The sequence below is a fragment of the Garra rufa genome, chromosome 9 (assembly GCF_049309525.1).
Source record: "Garra rufa chromosome 9, GarRuf1.0, whole genome shotgun sequence".
Classification (NCBI taxonomy): Eukaryota; Metazoa; Chordata; class Actinopteri; order Cypriniformes; family Cyprinidae; genus Garra; species Garra rufa.
In genome coordinates, this window is record NC_133369.1 from 2,986,890 (window position 1) to 3,004,447 (window position 17,558).

Consider the following 17,558-nt stretch of genomic DNA (forward strand, 5'->3'; position numbering starts at 1 on the left):
TAATTCTATTTATGTTAGTTTTATTTAAATAGATTATTTATTTAAAATAAATAAATAGTACTTCATAGTACTTCAAGTTAAATGTAACAAAAATAAGAATATGAGATAATTTAGTGTTTTTTTTTTTTAATTTAATATATAAAGATGTTCATTATTCTATACAAAAGTAATCTGATTGGAACAAGCTTTGTGTAAAAAATCAAGATGACATGAAATGCAAGCTAAATGTTTTAAAGATTTATTAAAATAATTTTATAACAAAAAAAAAATGGACTGCATGAATTGTTATGCTTACATTGGTTGTAAAACAGTAATGCATGCTGTCTCTCGTTTCTCCTCCAGACTGAAGAGAACGTCTCCCACTGCGTACTGTGACTGCTGGGAGAAGTGTAAATGCAAAACCCTCATTGCGGGCCAGAAAGCAGCTCGTTTGGATCTGCTCTACCGGCTGCTGACAACCACTAATCTGGTTACCACTCCTAACAGCAGGTATGTTCAAGGAAAACTGTTTTATGGGGTCAGCAGGATGACACCCAGCCTGCATTCTGCATCATGAACTCTTTCTTATTCTCATCTGTTTGTGTCTGGCAGGGGAGAACACATCTTGCTGTTCCTGGTGCAGACTGTTGCAAGGCAGAGTGTGGAACATTGCCAGTATCGACCACCTCGCATACGAGAGGACAGGAACAGGAAGGCTGCCAGTGCTGAAGGTGCATCTTTGAGTAGAGAAGTGATATAAATTCTTAAAATATAAGAAGCATTCTTCAAAAACTATTTTATAAGGCGAGACTGCAGGTAAATAGAGTTAAAAAATTAATTAATAGTTATCATCTTAAATTCTCTGTTGATTGGTTACATTGATAATTGCAAAAATTTTTGTATTAAAAGATTTATGAAATGTTAGGTTTAAATATGCAAATGAGACATTATTTAGTGAAAAATGTGCTAATTTGCATACATTTCTAGTACAAAAATCTAAACACTGGATGAAGCCAGTTTTAAAATTTTGGTTTAATTTTTTTTTTAAGTTAGAGTCATGTTTTTACAAGTTCAAAAAACATCATCCTTTTTCTTTTATTCTTTTTTTTTTTTTTTTTTTTTTTTTTTTAAGTTAATGTCACAAAACTAGCAAGTTAAGCCAGTAGTAGTATTGACAATGGATGCGTTTTTATAAATGTCGATTAAAAAGTTTTGCGAAATAACGGCGTTTTCAACTTATGTTATGCGACTGAAACTTTATTTTTCCCTCTCGCAATAAGTCATGGCATCTGATTTTTGTGGGATTTTGGCCATTTTTAATCAAATGTGACCTGTAAATGCGAAAAAAAAAAACATTTCCATTGCTGTTTTACGAAATTTTCCTTTTTCAAATTGCCTGAAAAACCACCTCATGCGAGCGTAAAAACTTGTTTGCGATATATGAAGTTTTTTTTCGTAATTGACGCATTTCCATTTCCATTTGCAAAGTCCAAATCAGTTAAACCACTGCTTTGCAAAATGAGTCATTGTTTTGAAGCACTTCAGTCGAATTGTGTATCGAGAATCATTTGTTTCAGATCGGGACTTCAAATCACGAATCATTTAATTTAGAGCAGAACTACTTGTCATTTGATTTAAATTGGAACAGGTTTGTGAATCATTTCGCAATTTGAATGATTCAAATCATCAGCGCTTGTACTGAATCATTTTGTTTCATATCAGGATTTTGCAAATCTTTTTTTCTGATTTTTTTTTTCTTAAACAGTAGAAAACATCAAACAATTGAGGCAGCACAGTTATACAAATAAAACAAAGAAAAAAGAAAGTAAGTGTACACAAATACAAATCCCTCAAGAAATTTAACAATGGTTTTACCATGGTAAAAATGTAGTATACTTTAGTAATAGTACCTTGCATGTGCTTCACTTTATTTTTTCCATTTTGTTTTATTAGTGTATTTTTATTTGTCTTTTTTAGAATTTAAAAGAGAAGACATTGTTTGTTAAGTGAGAAGTGAAGTCCTCTAAGTCAAAAATAGAAGTCCTCAAATTGAAAGTCCTTGAAATTCATTTTAAAATATCTGTACGAACCCTGTATGTAGTGTTATGTTGAAATGCTTAATTACAACAATTATTTAGAAACAAATAAAATTCAAAATACATTTTGGTTAACATTTTAACCTCTGGATTTAAGACAAGTTTATGGAAGCCCGTTTCCACCATTGAATAAAAAAAATTAAAGAAAGGGTTATTGCGACTTGCAATTGCAAGTTTGTATTACACATTTTCGACTTTATAAATCGCAATTGTGAGTTTGTCTCACAATTCTGAGAAAAAAAATCATAAAGTCTAAATTGAGTGATATAAACTAGCAATTCTGAGAAATAAAGTCACAATTGTGTGATTTTAAACTCGCAATTCTGAGACATGAAGTCAGAATCATGGTGATAAACTCGCAATTGCAAGTTAAGTCAGAATTGTGAGATACTCCCAATTCTGTAAGCATATCAGTCTTTTTTTTCTCCTCAGAACTGGACGTTATAACTTGAAATTGCAAGTTTATATCATAATTCTGAGAAAAAAGCCAGAATTGCGAGGAAAATAGTCAGTTTATATCTCGCAATTCTGAATTATTTTTCGCAATTGCAAATTTATATCCCGCAATTCTAACTGTTAAAACTAACAGTTCTAAGAAAAAATTCAATTGCGAGTTTGATGCAATTCTGACTGTAAACTCACAATTGTGAGGGGGAAAAAAGTCAGTTGTGAGAAGTCGCAATTACCATTTTTCATTATTCAGTGGCGGAAACGGGCTGGAGGTAATCTTAAATTTAAGAGGTTTCTTAAAAGATTCTTAGAAAATTATGAGAAAAAGATGAGAGAAGTATTTTTAGATTTCAAAATATATATTTTTTTCTCTTAAGTAGGAAAATAGCAGTTTTTATTAATGTTTTGTAAATTTGGCGACTGGGTTCCTAGGGACAGCATGAAACAGTTTTTCTCGATGCTTCAGAAGCATCAAAAGTGGAAAAATATCTTGAAGACAAGTTTTTAATTTCTTAACACGATTCATTATTGCATATGTGGCGAACAATGGTTTGTTTTGTGTTCTTTAATGTGTATCTGTCTATCTCTCAGACTCTGATATGCCGGATCATGACCTGGAGCCTCCACGCTTCGCCCAGCTGGCTCTAGAGCGCGTGTTGCAGGACTGGAACGCGCTGAAGTCCATGATAATGTTCGGCTCTCAGGAAAACAAAGACCCGTAAGTATCACAAAGACAGATTTAATTGTACAAATTCAGCTTACAAGACATTTTTGCTGACGTTACATGTCGGGTTTGTTCCAGACTAAGCGCCAGCAGCAGGATTGCTCACCTTTTACCCGAGGAACAGATGTATCTGAACCAGCAAAGTGGCACCATCAGGCTGGACTGTTTCACACATTGCCTCATTGTCAAGTGTGCACCAGACATCACCGTGAGTCCAAGAAACACTTTTACAGCTAGGCTTGATTTAGTTTTTAATCATGTTTTTTGAATTCTAGGAATGTCTACATGTTTTTCAGAATAATAGCTGCAGTCTGCTAACTGTCTCCTCTTTTCTTGTTCTCCAGTTTATTGACACGCTGTTGGGGACTCTGGTGAAGGAACTGCAGAATAAATACACTCCCGGCCGCAGAGAGGAGGCCATCAATGTCACACGCAGGTTCCTGCGCTCCGTGGCCCGAGTCTTTGTCATCCTTAGTGTGGAGATGGCGTCTTCCAAGAAGAAAAAGTATGTACATTCATGTTGATGAGAATAGAAAAGGGCTTTGTAAGCATTTAATCTTCTATGCGAAAAATTATATTCGTGTATTACATGCCTTTTGTCGTCTGATTGGTAGTTTAGACTTTTTTTATCAAGTAAAAGGTCTTTTATATGGATGTAAAAATATCAAAATCTCATGATACGATAACATTGCGACTCAAAGTCCACTATAAGATATTTATTATTAAGAATTTTTAAAGTTCTAATGCACTTTGAAAGTTCAAAATTACTAGCAAAAACCAAAAGAGAATGGTATAATAACACTTTCCCTCGTTGAAAATGGGGCAGAATATATATTCATTTTTCCTCCATTGCTGTTGCTGTTTTGTTCTGATAACATCATGCTATTATTATTAACTAGAAAATCGATTTTTTTTTAATTTGTGAGTCAATACGAATCACTAGAAGATTGAATCGCGATTCATATATTTTAAAAACTAAATTTTTTTGCTTGAAAGACCTATTGTTTTATATCATCATTTGACGATACATGTAACAAAACCAAAGTGAAACTAAACCGCGCTACCTTTTATCAGCTCGGACCGCAAAAATAACAAACTTGTCAGCACTTAAACAGCCTTACTTGAAGAGTTAATTTTGCGAGATCCGGTTAGAGGTGTTTGAATTCGCCGCACATACGTTATAAACAGCGCTGACTTGTTAGAAAACCAGAAGTGTTAATGCTAACTCTAACCATGGTGTTGTGGTAGAAATACATTCATTTCAGGGTTTGTACAACCTTTGAGAGAGTAGTAAACAAAGTAAAATTTGTTTTGCCGGGAAAACATGACTAAAATGGTTTGCAAAGAAACAGCACTTTATTTTATTTCAGAAAGCATTTTTTTCTACTCGTTTTGTTGAACATTTGAATTACCAGACTAGTGTATCATCCCAGCCCTAATAGCAATATCGAATCACAATACTTGTAGAATTGAAATTCTTCAACAACAACAAAAAAAAAAATCGCAATACATATCGTATCTCCACCCAAGATAGTATTGAATCGGGAGGTAGGTGTATCGTCCCATGCCTACTGACCACGATAATATTGCGACTGTTTTGCAAATCACGATATTGATAATATTGTTACATCCCTAGTCTTGTAGTATAATTGTACAAGTGTCCACCTTCAGCTCGTGCTTCATGTGTCTTTTTGTGTCATTTAAAGGAACACTCCACTTTTTTTGGAAATAGGCTCATTCTCCAACTCCCCCCGAGTTAATAAGTAAATTTTTACCGTTTTGAAATCCATTCAGCCGTTCTCCTGTTCTGGCGATATCACTTCTTGATACTCTTCTTGTAGTTATATCGTGTACTAAGACCGGTGGAAATGCAAAGCTGCGAGTTTCTAGGCTGATAAGATTAGGAACTACACTTCCATTCCGGCGTAATAGTCAAGGATGTTTGCTGCCGTAATAAGGCCGAAGCAGGCGGAGTAATATCAGAAATGAGTTCCCAGCTAGTTTAGCATTTGCACATGTGCTGCGTGGTATTACTGCTCCTGCTTCAGCCTTATTACGGCAGCAAACTTCCTTGACTATTACGCCGGAATGGGAGTGTAGTTCCTAATCTTATCAGCCTAGAAAATTGAAGCTTTGCATTTCCACCGGTCTTAGTACACGATATAACTACAGAAGAGTCAAGTTTTAAATAGGACAAATATCGAAACTCATTGGTCATTTTTCAATGATCTATGCTAAGCTATGCTAAAAGTGATATCGCCAGAACAGGAGAATGGCTGAATGGATTTCAAAACGGTAAAAATCAACTTATTAACTCGGGGGGAGTTGGAGAATGAGCCTACTTCCAAAAAAAAGTGGAGTGTTCCTTAAAAAAAAAAAAATCAGGCTTTGCAGGGTTAAGAATATTTGTTTGTTTTCACATTGCTCATATTCTCTCTCTTTCTTTCAGCAACTTCATCCCTCAGCCCATCGGAAAGTGCAGGCGTGTTTTCCAGGCTCTGTTGCCGTACGCAGTGGAAGAGCTCTGCAATGTGGCCGAGTCTCTGATCGTCCCGGTGCGGATGGGCATCGCTCGCCCTACAGCGCCCTTCACTCTGGCCAGTACCAGCATCGACGCCGTACAGGGCAGTGAAGAGCTCTTCTCTGTGGAGCCTCTGCCGCCACGACCTTCTCCGGATCAGTCCAGCAGGTAAGTGACGAAACCATTGCCAAATATTCTAAGTGATCTTACTGAAGTTGTCATTAATGCTAAAGTTGTCTGCTGTCTTGTGCCTCTCAGCTCCAGTCAGTCTGCCTCTTCATACATCATCAGGAACCCCCAGCCCCGCCGCAGCAGCCAGTCCCAGACGGCCCGCGGCCGAGACGAGGAGCAGGATGATATCGTTTCCGCTGATGTAGAAGAGGTGCGATGCAATTTTGTTTTGTTTTTTTGTTTAGAGTGAGTTTTTGTCTGAAGCTTATTCTTTAAATGCTCACTGGCTGTTCAGGTGGAGGTTGTGGAGGGCGTTGCAGGTGAGGAGGATCACCATGATGATCAGGAGGAGCAGGGAGAGGAGAACGCAGAAGCCGAAGGACAGCATGATGAGCATGATGAAGATGGTAAATGCATGATTGCTTAAATCACAGACACTATCAGGGTCAGTGTTTCCCACAGGATTTTATGAGACTGTGGTGGGTGGACCTCGGTTCCTCTAGGACATTCCAGGACATTCCCCCGGAAGACAATTTTGTATATTTTAAAGTTTAAAAAGTGAAAAAGTATGGAATTTGATTTAAGTAATTTCCAGGTCTAGAAAAGTATGGACAAATATTTGCATTTCAGACTGTTGCCCCTGTTTTTTTTATATTAGAAAATTAAGAATTTAATTAAAATACATTTATCATACAAGAAGTGTGTATTGACTGTGAAATTGTGGTATTATGATCATATTTTGTTAACCTGGTAAGGACTCTAGCAGCTGCATTTTTGGACTACCTGTAGGTTTTTTTTTTTTTTATTGAAGATGCAGGACTACCACCTAGTAATGCATTACAATAGTCCAGTTCAGACATCATGAATGCATCAGAAACGGGTAACATGTTCTGTGCTTGGCAAGCTTGTTTCTAAGATGGAAGAATGCTGTTTTTGTAACATAATTATAACTAATATAACACCCAGATTTTTGACTGTAGAGGAAATAACAGTACATCCGTCTAGTTGCAAATTGCAATTCAAAAGATTCAGTGTACTGTTTTTTTGGTTCAATAAGTAATATCTCAGTCTTATCTGAATTTAATAATGATATGGAGGAAAAAACGGTGATAATGGTGGTGCTTTTTTTTATTACAAGAAAAGCACAAATGTGACCCTGGACCACAAAACCAGTCATAAGGTTAAATTCTACAAAACTGAGATGTATACATCATATGAAAGCTCAATAAATAAGCTTTCTATTGATGTTTGGTTTGTTAGGATAGGACAATATTTGGCCGAGATGCATCTATTTGAAAATCTGGAATCTGAGGGTGCAAATAAATCAAAATACTGAGAAAATCACCTTTAAAGTTTTCCACATTAAGTTCTTAACAATGCATATTACTAATCAAAAATTACATTTTGATATGTTTACAGTAGGAATTTTACAAAAAATCTTCATGTAACATGATCTTTACTTAATTTCCTAATGATTTTTGGCATAAAAGAAAAATCAATAATTTTGACCCATACAATGTATTTTTGGCTATTGCTACAAATATACCCCAGCGACTTAAGACTGGTTTTGTGGTCCAGGGTCACAAATGTGTTCAAAACACTGGTGCTGTTTGTTGTTCTTTTGTCTTAAATCCAACAATTTCTTATATAAATGAGGCAGAATTCACAAGCAGTTGCTGATCTCGTTTCGTACAGGGAGCGACATGGAGCTGGATCTATTAGCTGCTGCTGAGACTGAGAGTGACAGCGAGAGTAACCACAGCAACCAAGACAACGCCAGTGGACGCAGGAGTGTTGTGACCGCCGCCACCGCTGGATCTGAAGCAGGTGCTTCACTTTGTCAAAATTGCAGCAATTACTGTAATTGTGGTGCTATTTTGTTTTGCTCTCCACATAACCTACTGAGCGTATAAGAAGCTTAAATGGCTTCAGATGAGAAGCAGAAATGGACAGCACATTCAATTTTTGTTTTTCATATCAAATTTGCCTTCAATCTTCTATTTATTTATTTTAATAAATGCATTAGGGTTGCACGATATACCAGTACTAGGTAGTTACGCGTTACTAAAGATTAAAAATACCCACGGAGCCATTGCATTTTTTAAAACCGTAATATCGTCTGTATGGTAGTACTGTAAGAAACGTTGTATGCACAGCAGGAAAGGAACACTGTTTAAAACGTTAAACATTACTACACAGAGCACAGCAGAAAGACATTGACAATCAGCTTGTAAAGGCTGTGTATACGCTTTATATGGTATTCAGTGTTTCCCAACGCTTCAGTTCAGTTTGCACGCACACGTCGTTGTTCATGCTGCAGCTTATCAGAAGAGAGGGTCTGATTCAGCCCGTTTGATATTATTTAGAAAATAGCAGCTTAAGAACACTTATTCAACATCGCAATATCTTACAAAAAAGTATTCTTACAGTTTTATTCATTTGCCCACTTTTAGAACAGGTGTAATAATTTGTTTCTGGAAGCATCTTTGCGATCACGAATGCACTTCCATTCATTAACATATCGGCTTTGCACTTGGTTCTTATCAATCATTATATATACTTTTTTTTTTTAACATTATAAATGAAAATGTTTTAAAATACAAGCTGCTAACTTGGAAATTTCAAGAAATGCAAGCAAAAATATTCCTGACAATTTGGCAATATGTATTGTTTAGTTTCTGTGTTCGAATCTGAATCCACGTTGGCTTGGGCAAATCACTGATTCACTAAGCCGTTCATAAAAACAGTCGTATGATTCTCTCCTAAAGGATGCAGCCATTTTGAAAGAATCGATTGAGTTACTCTCTTTTAAGTCGGTTTTAAGTTAAGTTTCCCATCAAAGTACATTCTTTTCCAACATATTTCTATATTCAGAGTTTTGTATTTAAAACAATCTCATAACATTAATTATGCAATTATAAATAGTCTAAATGTATAAATACCACATCTAAATGCCACTTCATGCAGCTTCTGTGCAGTGCTAAGATGAGTTTGTTTACATGATTTCATGGATAACAATAGCCAGTCATTCATTCACATTAATGAAGTATTCAGAGAAAAATCTGGTTTTCATTTCCATCTTTTTATTAATAAAATTGATTCATTTTGTAGAATTAAATTTTAAATTAACAGTATACTGCATATCTTGATACTACTTGGTATCATGATGCTTCCGCTGGAGTAGTGTCGTAAGTTATTTTTATGGTATCGTGACAACCCTAAAATGCATCAAATAGAATTGTAAAAAATAATTTTCAAGCATTTTTCTATCACCTACCATCTGCAGAAAGTCACACAAAACAGGTAGCCCCACCCAGAACTCATGCTATTGGTTGTCACTCAAACCAGTTGGGTTGGAAATCTTTTTGATGCCACTATGATGCACAAAAACAAGCTCTTTAATGATTATTTGTGATGTTGACTTTGGCATAACCTTCCACTCTGTGTTTTCCACAAGGTGCCAGCAGCGTTCCTGCTTTCTTCTCTGAGGACGACTCTCAGTCGAATGACTCCAGTGACTCGGACAGCAGCAGCAGCCAGAGTGACGATGTGGATCAGGAGACTTTCCTGTTGGATGAGCCTTTGGAGAGAACCACGGGCTCAGCGCATGCCAACAGTGCGGCCCAGGCGCCGCGGTCCATGCAGTGGGCGGTTCGCACTACGCCTAGTCAGCGCTCTGCCAGCGGCGCCCCATCCAGCTCATCCACACCTGCTGGTTAGTATCTCACATTACCTGTCCAAAACAATAATCTCCCAATTTTTGGGAAAATAAGTCACTCCTTGACTGTAACTTGAAATAGAAAAAAGAAAACACCTGAATAAAATCATAAAATGATTAAATTATTTGATTTAACTGCATGAAATGAAAATTCACCCCCTCTTATTTTTTCATTTCTGTGGTTTTCTAGACAAAAACCCAATAGGATTAAGTTAGGATTTATTTTTATTTTAGTTCATTTTTATTCTATCTTTTGTTGTAATTCTTTTTTCCAAGTTTAGTTTTTTTTTTAGTTATTTTTTATTTTTTATATGTGACCCTGGACCACAAAACCAGTCTTAAGTCGCTGGGGTATACTTGTAGCAATAGCCAAAAATAAATTGTATGGGTCAAAATTATTGATTTTTCTTTTATGTCAAAAATCATTAGGATATTAAGTAAAGATCATATTCCATGAAGATTTTTTGTAAAATTCCTATCAAAATGTAATTTTTGATTAGTAATATGCATTAAGAACTTAATTTGGACAACTTTAAAGGTGATTTTCTCAGTATTTTGATTTTTTTGCACCCTTAGATTCCAGATTTTCCAATAGATGTATCTCGGCCAAATATTGTCCTGTCCTAACAAACCATATATCAATAGAAAGCTTATTTATTGAACTTTCATATGATGTATATATCTCAGTTTTGTAAAAATTTTACTTTATGACTGGTTTTGTGGTCCAGGGTCACCATATATTTTTTTATTATTATTTCAGTTTTATTTTATTTTTAAAAAGTGTTATTCATTTATTTTTTTAGGGTTTTTTTATGGAAAAAATGCAATATATGCAGCATCTCTATTTACTGTAAATTTAATTGAAATGTTATTGAATTTAATTAAGTGATGATTTTTATTTACAATAAAACTAAATGTGTTGAATGTATAAAATATGACAGTACTGTACAATTATGATAGAATATGTAACAATTCAATTGACAAAAGTGCTGTAAATAAAACAAAGCAGCAAAAATCTGATATTTTGCTATCTTGCTAAAAAAAAAAGTGATTAAAAGAAGTGATTTCTTTGAAATTTTAGTGTTATTTTATAACTGTATACTATTAAAGTATTTGTTAATATTTTGAATATTTTGGCATTTATATATTGGTTTTTATTTTAATATTACTATAATTATTTCTATTTTGATTTTTTTTTTTTTAGCTTGTTAGTAATTTTAATACTTCATCAAAAAACTTAAAGGGATAGTTCACCCAAAAATCTTCCTTCCTCTTATTTAAAAAATGAAAAAGTAAGAAGTTAGTGGCAATAATTGTGTTGTCTCCTCCAGCGAGCTCCACTGGCCTCATCTACATCGATCCTTCCAACCTGCGACGGAGCAGCGCCATCAGCACCAGCGCAGCAGCCGCCGCCGCAGCCCTAGAGGCCAGTAACTCCAGCAGCTACCTGACATCCGCCAGCAGCCTGGCTCGAGCCTACAGCATCGTCATCCGGCAGATCTCTGACCTCATGAGCCTCATACCCAAATACAACCACCTGGTCTACTCGCAGTACCCCGCTGCTGTGAAACTCACCTATCAGGACGCCGTCAATCTGCAGGTGAGTCGCTCAGTGTTTACCTGAAAAAACTCAGACTGTAATAAAGGCAAAACCTAATGGCATAATTTAATTTTGCAGAACTTTGTGGAGGATAAGTTGATCCCCACCTGGAACTGGATGGTGTCCATCATGGATTCCACTGAAGCGCAGCTGCGTTACGGATCCGCTCTGTCATCAGCCGGAGATCCTGGTCACCCCAGTCACCCGCTGCACGCTTCACAGCACGCAGGACGCAGGGAGCGCATGACGGCACGAGAGGAGGCCAGTCTCCGCACTCTTGAAGGTCGAAGGTAAGATGCCCGAGCAGCTACAATTGAGTTATATGTTTTAATTTGCAAGACATGAAAATCACCCCTTCTCATTTTCGCATTTCTGTGGTTCTCTAGACAAAAAGCCAATGATTTTTTTTTTTTTTTTTTTTTTTAAATTGGCTTTTAGATTATTGCAGAAAATGTTTTTTTGTTGTTTTTTGTTCTTTCACTTTTTATTTTTTATTTTTTTCAAGTTAATTTTTTTTTCATTAGTTTCAGCTTTATTTAATTAGTTTTTTAGATGTATTTTTTCCACTTTTTATTTTATGCGTATGCATTTTTTTTAGTTTTTAAAGGTTTGTTAATTTAATAAAAAATTCAAGTTTATTTATTTTTTAGTTTCAGATTTATTTGATTAGTTGTTAATTTACTTTTGTTTTTAGTTTAATGTTTTTGTTTTTATTCTATTTAATTTTTATTCCTTTAGTTTTAGTTTCCTTTAGTTTTCTTGTTTTAATTTTCTTGTTTACATTTTTTGTTTACTACTTTAATTTTATTTAGTTTTTTTTTTTAATCTAGTTGAATATTTATTTAGTTTTTTAATCATTTAATTTTTTTATTTTGTGCACATTTTTCTCAGTATTTTTTTTTGTTTCTCAGTAAGGTTTGTTTTAATTTTATTTAATTTTTTTTTTTTTTTTTTCCCCCAGTTTGGTTTCAGTTTTATTTGGTTAGTTATGTTAATTTAGTTTCATTATAGTTTTAAATTTCACTTTAATTCATTTTAAATTTAATTTTGTAGTTTTTTTGTTTGTTTTTTGTTTTTTATATTTTAGTTTTATTTAATATGCTTTTTATTCATTATTTTTTGTGTATTTTGTTAAATTTTATTTTTATTTATTAAATTTTCATTTTTTTTTTTCATTTTGAATGTTGTTTTTTTTTTTTTTTTTTTTTTTAATTAATTAATTCATTTATTTTTGTGAAGTATTTGAATAAAATGTGAAATATCTTGATTGTGTTCACCACAGATCTTATTTCAGGCATTTAACCAAAACCACATTCGAAAAGCCGATTGACTTCAGGACAATTTAGCTGGAAGTGTTAAAATGCTAACTTGTTCCCTGTTTTTGGCCTGCAAAACCTCGTCATCCCTGCTGGACTCTATTGTCATAAATAAATTTTCTGTATCTCAGGCGTGCCGCAACCCTTCTGACAGCTCGTCAGGGGATGATGTCGGCACGAGGAGACTTCCTGAACTACGCCCTTTCTCTGATGCGTTCCCATAATGATGAGCATTCGGATGTCCTGCCTGTGCTGGATGTGTGTTCGCTCAAACACGTGGCGTACGTCTTCCAGGCCCTCATCTACTGGATTAAAGCCATGAATCTGCAGACGACACTCGACACCACTCAGATTGACAGGAAGAGGTAAACTACGCACATTAACACTTTAAAACAGCACTGTTTTATTTACATTTAATGTGGATGATTATGCAATAAAGAATAATTTTTAGCTTTTTGTTGATATTTCACAGTGATATTGTAGTGTATTTTAATATCTTTAATATATTTAGATTATTATTATATTTATTTTAAGAGTTTTTATTTTGTGCTTTTTGTTAATTAATTAATTTTTTTAATTTTTTTTGTTTTAATTTGATTTAGTTTCTTTTTTGTTTTTATTCATTTAGTTTTATTTTGTTTTTTTATTCATTTAAAAAAATTATGCATATTTATTTAAAATTATTTAATTTGTCTTTATACTTTCAATTTTTTTGTTGTTTTTCCAGCTTTATTTCATTTTATTTAGTTAGTTAATTTAGATTTATTTTTGTTTTATTTAAGACAGAATTAGACATAGTATATTCTAATATTTTATATATAATATTAAATATATTTTAATGTTCAATTTTGTTTATTGTTTTTTAAAGAGTTTTTATATTTTATTTTTGTGCTTTTTATGTTAATTTAGTTTTATTTAGCTTCACTTTGTTTTTATTCTTTTTCTTTATTGTATTCCGTTTCATTTATTTGTTTTTTTTTAATTGTGTTTTAGATATATTTTTTGTTTTTTATTCATTTAAAATTGTTTAGTTTATTTTTTATGCATATTAATTTTTTATTGTTTTGCTGTTTTGTTTTAGTTTATTGTTTAGGTTTAATTTAATTTTGGGTATGTATTTTATGCATATTCATTTTTTTTTTAAGGTTTGTTTTAATTGTTTGTTTAAATTTTTTCCCTTTTTTAAATTTCAGCTGTATTTGCTTTGTTTTATTTGGTTAGTTATGTTAATTTTTGTTTTATTTAATAAGGCAGTATTACACTGATAATATATTTTATATATGATATTTAATATATTTGAATGTTTAATATTATATTTTAGTGGTAATCATTTTAAAAAAAATATTTGTCTCTAGATTTTTCAGATTTTTTTTAATTAATAAACTTTAGCTAACAATAAAAAAAAATCCTCTAAGTTTTCTAAACACTTTTTCCATCCTATTTCAGAAATCGTGAGCTGCTTGAACTTGGTCTGGACAATGAGGACTCTGAGCACGAGAATGACGAAGACACCAATCAGAGTAAGTGTTGTTTCCGTTAATGCTGTGCATGAACTTCACAAGCCCAAGTCAAACTCACAGGTTTGCAGAGCTGCTTTCCTGCTGTCCAATCAAACTGCTTTGTTCCTCTGGACTCCACAGGCTCCACATTGCAGGACAAGGACGAGGAGTCAGTACCTGCTGAGACCGGACAGCACCATCCGTTTTTCCGCCGCTCGGACTCCATGACCTTCCTGGGATGCATCCCTCCCAACCCTTTTGAAGTGCCCCTCGCTGAGGCCATTCCTCTGGCTGACCAGCCGCATCTCCTGCAGGTCAGAGATGCCCTTTACCAGCTCTGTCATGTCCTCCAGTCCATTAGAGGTGCTTTGTGAAGTCATTCCAGATGGTTGAGTCATTAACACTGCTGTTTTTCCTCTTCATGTCACAGCCCAATGCCAGAAAAGAGGACTTGTTTGGAAGACCAAGTCAGGGTCTGTATTCGTCTTCGTACATGGCCAGTAAAGGCCTCACAGATCTGACTGTGGACATGAATTGCTTGCAGGTAAACATGAAGTAAATGTAAAGCTTTTCAATGCTACTAAATTGCATTGTGCCTTCTCAAGCTAAATTCACCTTTAAAAATAGTGAGTTTGATTCAGTTTTATTTAGTTTCTCAGTTTTTTTTTTTTTTACCTTATTCATTCATTTATTTTTAATTCACCTTTTAAAAAAAGTGAGTTTGATTCCGTTTTATTTAGTTTCTCCGTATTCATTTTTTTTGTATTTTTTTTGTATGTTTTATTTTATATGTAGGTTTTACTTTTTATTAATAATGTTTATTTTTTTATCTTTATTTGCTTTATTTTTCATTTATTTATTTTGTTTTAGTTTTTAATTTGTTTTATCTTTAAAAGTTTATTTTTATTAATTTTTAAATGTATTTTAAGTTTCTGTTTTAATTTTTTTACCTTTATTTTTTAGTTATTGCTGTTTGTTTTTTGTTTATTTTTATATTTAGTTTTTTTTAATGTACAATTGTTCATTAACATTTTCATTTATTTTAAATACTTGCGCTTAAATTTTTTTCAATAACTTTATTTTTTGTTTCATTTTAAACTTTTATATTTAGTTTTATTTAAATGCTCATTATTTTAATAATAATTTATTTATTTTAAATCTTTATTTGCTTTTTTCAATAACTTCAGTTGTTTTTTTAAGTGTATATATTTTTTTTATTTTTGTTTTTTATTTTTTTCACTAACTTTAGTTTTTTGTTTATTTTTATATTTATTTTTAAAATTTTTCCTTTATTTTAATATTCTTTTTATTTCACATTTTTTTGTTTTTGTTTTTAGTTTCTTTAAGTTTTATTTTAGTTTGACTTATCTTTATTTTTTATTCCTTTTTTTAATTTATTTTTGTATTTTATTTTTTTAATAGTTTTTAATGTAGTTTTAGTTTCTGTATTTAGTTTATTTACCTTATTTAGTTTTAAATTTAAATTTTTTTACAACTTCATTTTTATATTTAGTTTTATTTGCATTTACATTTAAATTATTTATTTTTATTTTAAATAAATCTATTTGCTTTATTTTTTCAAAAACAATTTTTGTTAAATTTTTATATTTATTTTTATATTTTTATGTACATTTATTATTTTAATTAGTTATTTTTATTTATTTTAAATAATGATTATATAAACAACATAATCTGAAAACATATAATATAAAAACCTTTTGTAGAAAAACTGCTATTAAATTCTCAGTGTAGTCAGAAACTGAGCAGCGCTCAACAGCAGTGAGCAATAAAACAATGTTTTACAATATTTTATTACGGATAATTCTCATCCCAGATTCTACCCACAAAGATGTCGTATTCGGCGAACATGAAGAACGTGATGAGCATGGAGTCCAGGCAGAGGGGTGGCGAGGAGCAGCCTAGCGCAGACCAGGATATGGACGCGTCCAAACCAGGCCCTTCACCTCACGATCTTGCGGCCCAGCTGAAGAGCAGCCTGCTGGCAGAGATTGGATTGACTGAGAGCGACGGCCCACCGCTTCCCACATTTATGTAAGTCATCACACTCATGGATTAAATAATCAGCTGTAAGTGACTCAACATTACCGTTAATAACATTTCTTGTTCGTTTCCTCCAGTCCACACTGTAGCTTTATGGGAATGGTGATCTCTCACGACATGCTGCTGGGCCGCTGGCGGCTTTCTTTGGAGTTGTTTGGCCGCGTCTTCATGGAGGACGTTGGAGCAGAACCAGGATCTGTAAGTACAGTTTCTTTTGAGAGAAAACACTTATTCTGCCTTATATCACCAGTTCTAACCCTCTACTTTGAACATCTCAGATCCTGACCGAACTGGGTGGTTTCGAGGTGAAGGAGTCCAAGTTCCGGCGTGAGATGGAGAAGCTGAGAAACCTGCAGTCACGTGATCTGGCCCTGGAGGTGGACCGCGACCGAGAGCAGCTCATCCAGCAGACCATGCGGCAGATCAACGCTCACTTCGGCCGCCGCTGTACTACTACGCCTATGGCGGTGCACCGCGTTAAAGTGACTTTCAAAGATGAACCGGGAGAGGGCAGCGGAGTGGCCCGGAGCTTTTACACAGCTATCGCACAGGCCTTCCTCTCTAATGACAAGCTGCCCAATCTGGACTGTGTACAGAGTGTTAGCAAGGGAATGCAGGCTAGCAGTATGTATCTGTTAACTTCTGTTTTGTTTTATTATTTATTAATTTATTTATTTTAAGCCCTTTTTGGCATTTTATAAGAGACTTTTGAGCGTAACATTTTTTTTATATACATAGTTTGGTTTTCATAAATCTTGTTTATATGCACTTTTTTTTTTTGCTTGTGTTGCTGGTTTTATTTATTTTTATTTATTTATTTTTACTTATTTATTTTTAATCCTTATTAATTTTTTGTTATTCAGTTTTTAGTTATGGCTTTTTATATATTTATTTAAATCTGTATACTTTATAATCTTTATCTTTATATATAAATCTGTAATTTTTTCCCAATAACGTTTTATTCATTTTTATCGTTTTGTTTTATTTGCATGCATTTTTATGAATTTAATCTTTATTTGATTTCACTTTGTTTATTTACTTTATTTTTTTTGTATTTCTTTGTCCATTCTAATTGTTCTTTATTTTTCTTTCATTTTTAGTTTATTTAGTTTATTTTCTTTAAGTTTTGTTTTTATTTATTTTTTAATATTTAAATCTTTGTATGCTTAATTTTTTCCAATAACGTTTTATTAATTTTATTTAGTTTTACCGTTTTTTTTATTTGCATATATTTTCATTCATTGAATCTTTAAATAACTTTAGTTTTTTTTTTGTCCACTTTAATTCTTTATTTTTCTTTGATTTTTAGTATATGAGTTTTTAGTTTCTTTAAAAATGGGGAAAAAAAGGATTTTTTTTTTTTAATTGTTTAGTTTCTGATGTATTGTTTTTGTTTACCTTATTTAGTTTTTTATGGCTTTTT

The 17,558-nt window shown here is 33.1% G+C and overlaps 1 protein-coding gene across 6 annotated transcripts in view; it reads left to right on the forward strand.

The window, feature by feature from the left end:
- Positions 1–17,558, forward strand: part of ubr5 (ubiquitin protein ligase E3 component n-recognin 5) — a 70,122-nt gene that overhangs the window by 39,892 nt on the left and 12,672 nt on the right. For 5 of the 6 annotated variants that reach the window (XM_073846548.1, XM_073846551.1, XM_073846549.1 and 2 more), the window contains 19 exons: positions 343–489; positions 592–710; positions 3,117–3,243; positions 3,328–3,457; positions 3,594–3,754; positions 5,699–5,938; positions 6,029–6,152; positions 6,237–6,348; positions 7,637–7,768; positions 9,399–9,656; positions 10,991–11,259; positions 11,338–11,549; positions 12,707–12,940; positions 14,022–14,095; positions 14,216–14,388; positions 14,505–14,618; positions 15,909–16,126; positions 16,213–16,333; positions 16,414–16,759. In XM_073846548.1, the coding sequence (XP_073702649.1) occupies positions 343–489; positions 592–710; positions 3,117–3,243; positions 3,328–3,457; positions 3,594–3,754; positions 5,699–5,938; positions 6,029–6,152; positions 6,237–6,348; positions 7,637–7,768; positions 9,399–9,656; positions 10,991–11,259; positions 11,338–11,549; positions 12,707–12,940; positions 14,022–14,095; positions 14,216–14,388; positions 14,505–14,618; positions 15,909–16,126; positions 16,213–16,333; positions 16,414–16,759 (3,311 nt within the window). The remainder of the gene's footprint in view (positions 1–342; positions 490–591; positions 711–3,116; positions 3,244–3,327; positions 3,458–3,593; positions 3,755–5,698; positions 5,939–6,028; positions 6,153–6,236; positions 6,349–7,636; positions 7,769–9,398; positions 9,657–10,990; positions 11,260–11,337; positions 11,550–12,706; positions 12,941–14,021; positions 14,096–14,215; positions 14,389–14,504; positions 14,619–15,908; positions 16,127–16,212; positions 16,334–16,413; positions 16,760–17,558) is intronic. The other variant, XM_073846552.1, reaches the window with a different exon arrangement.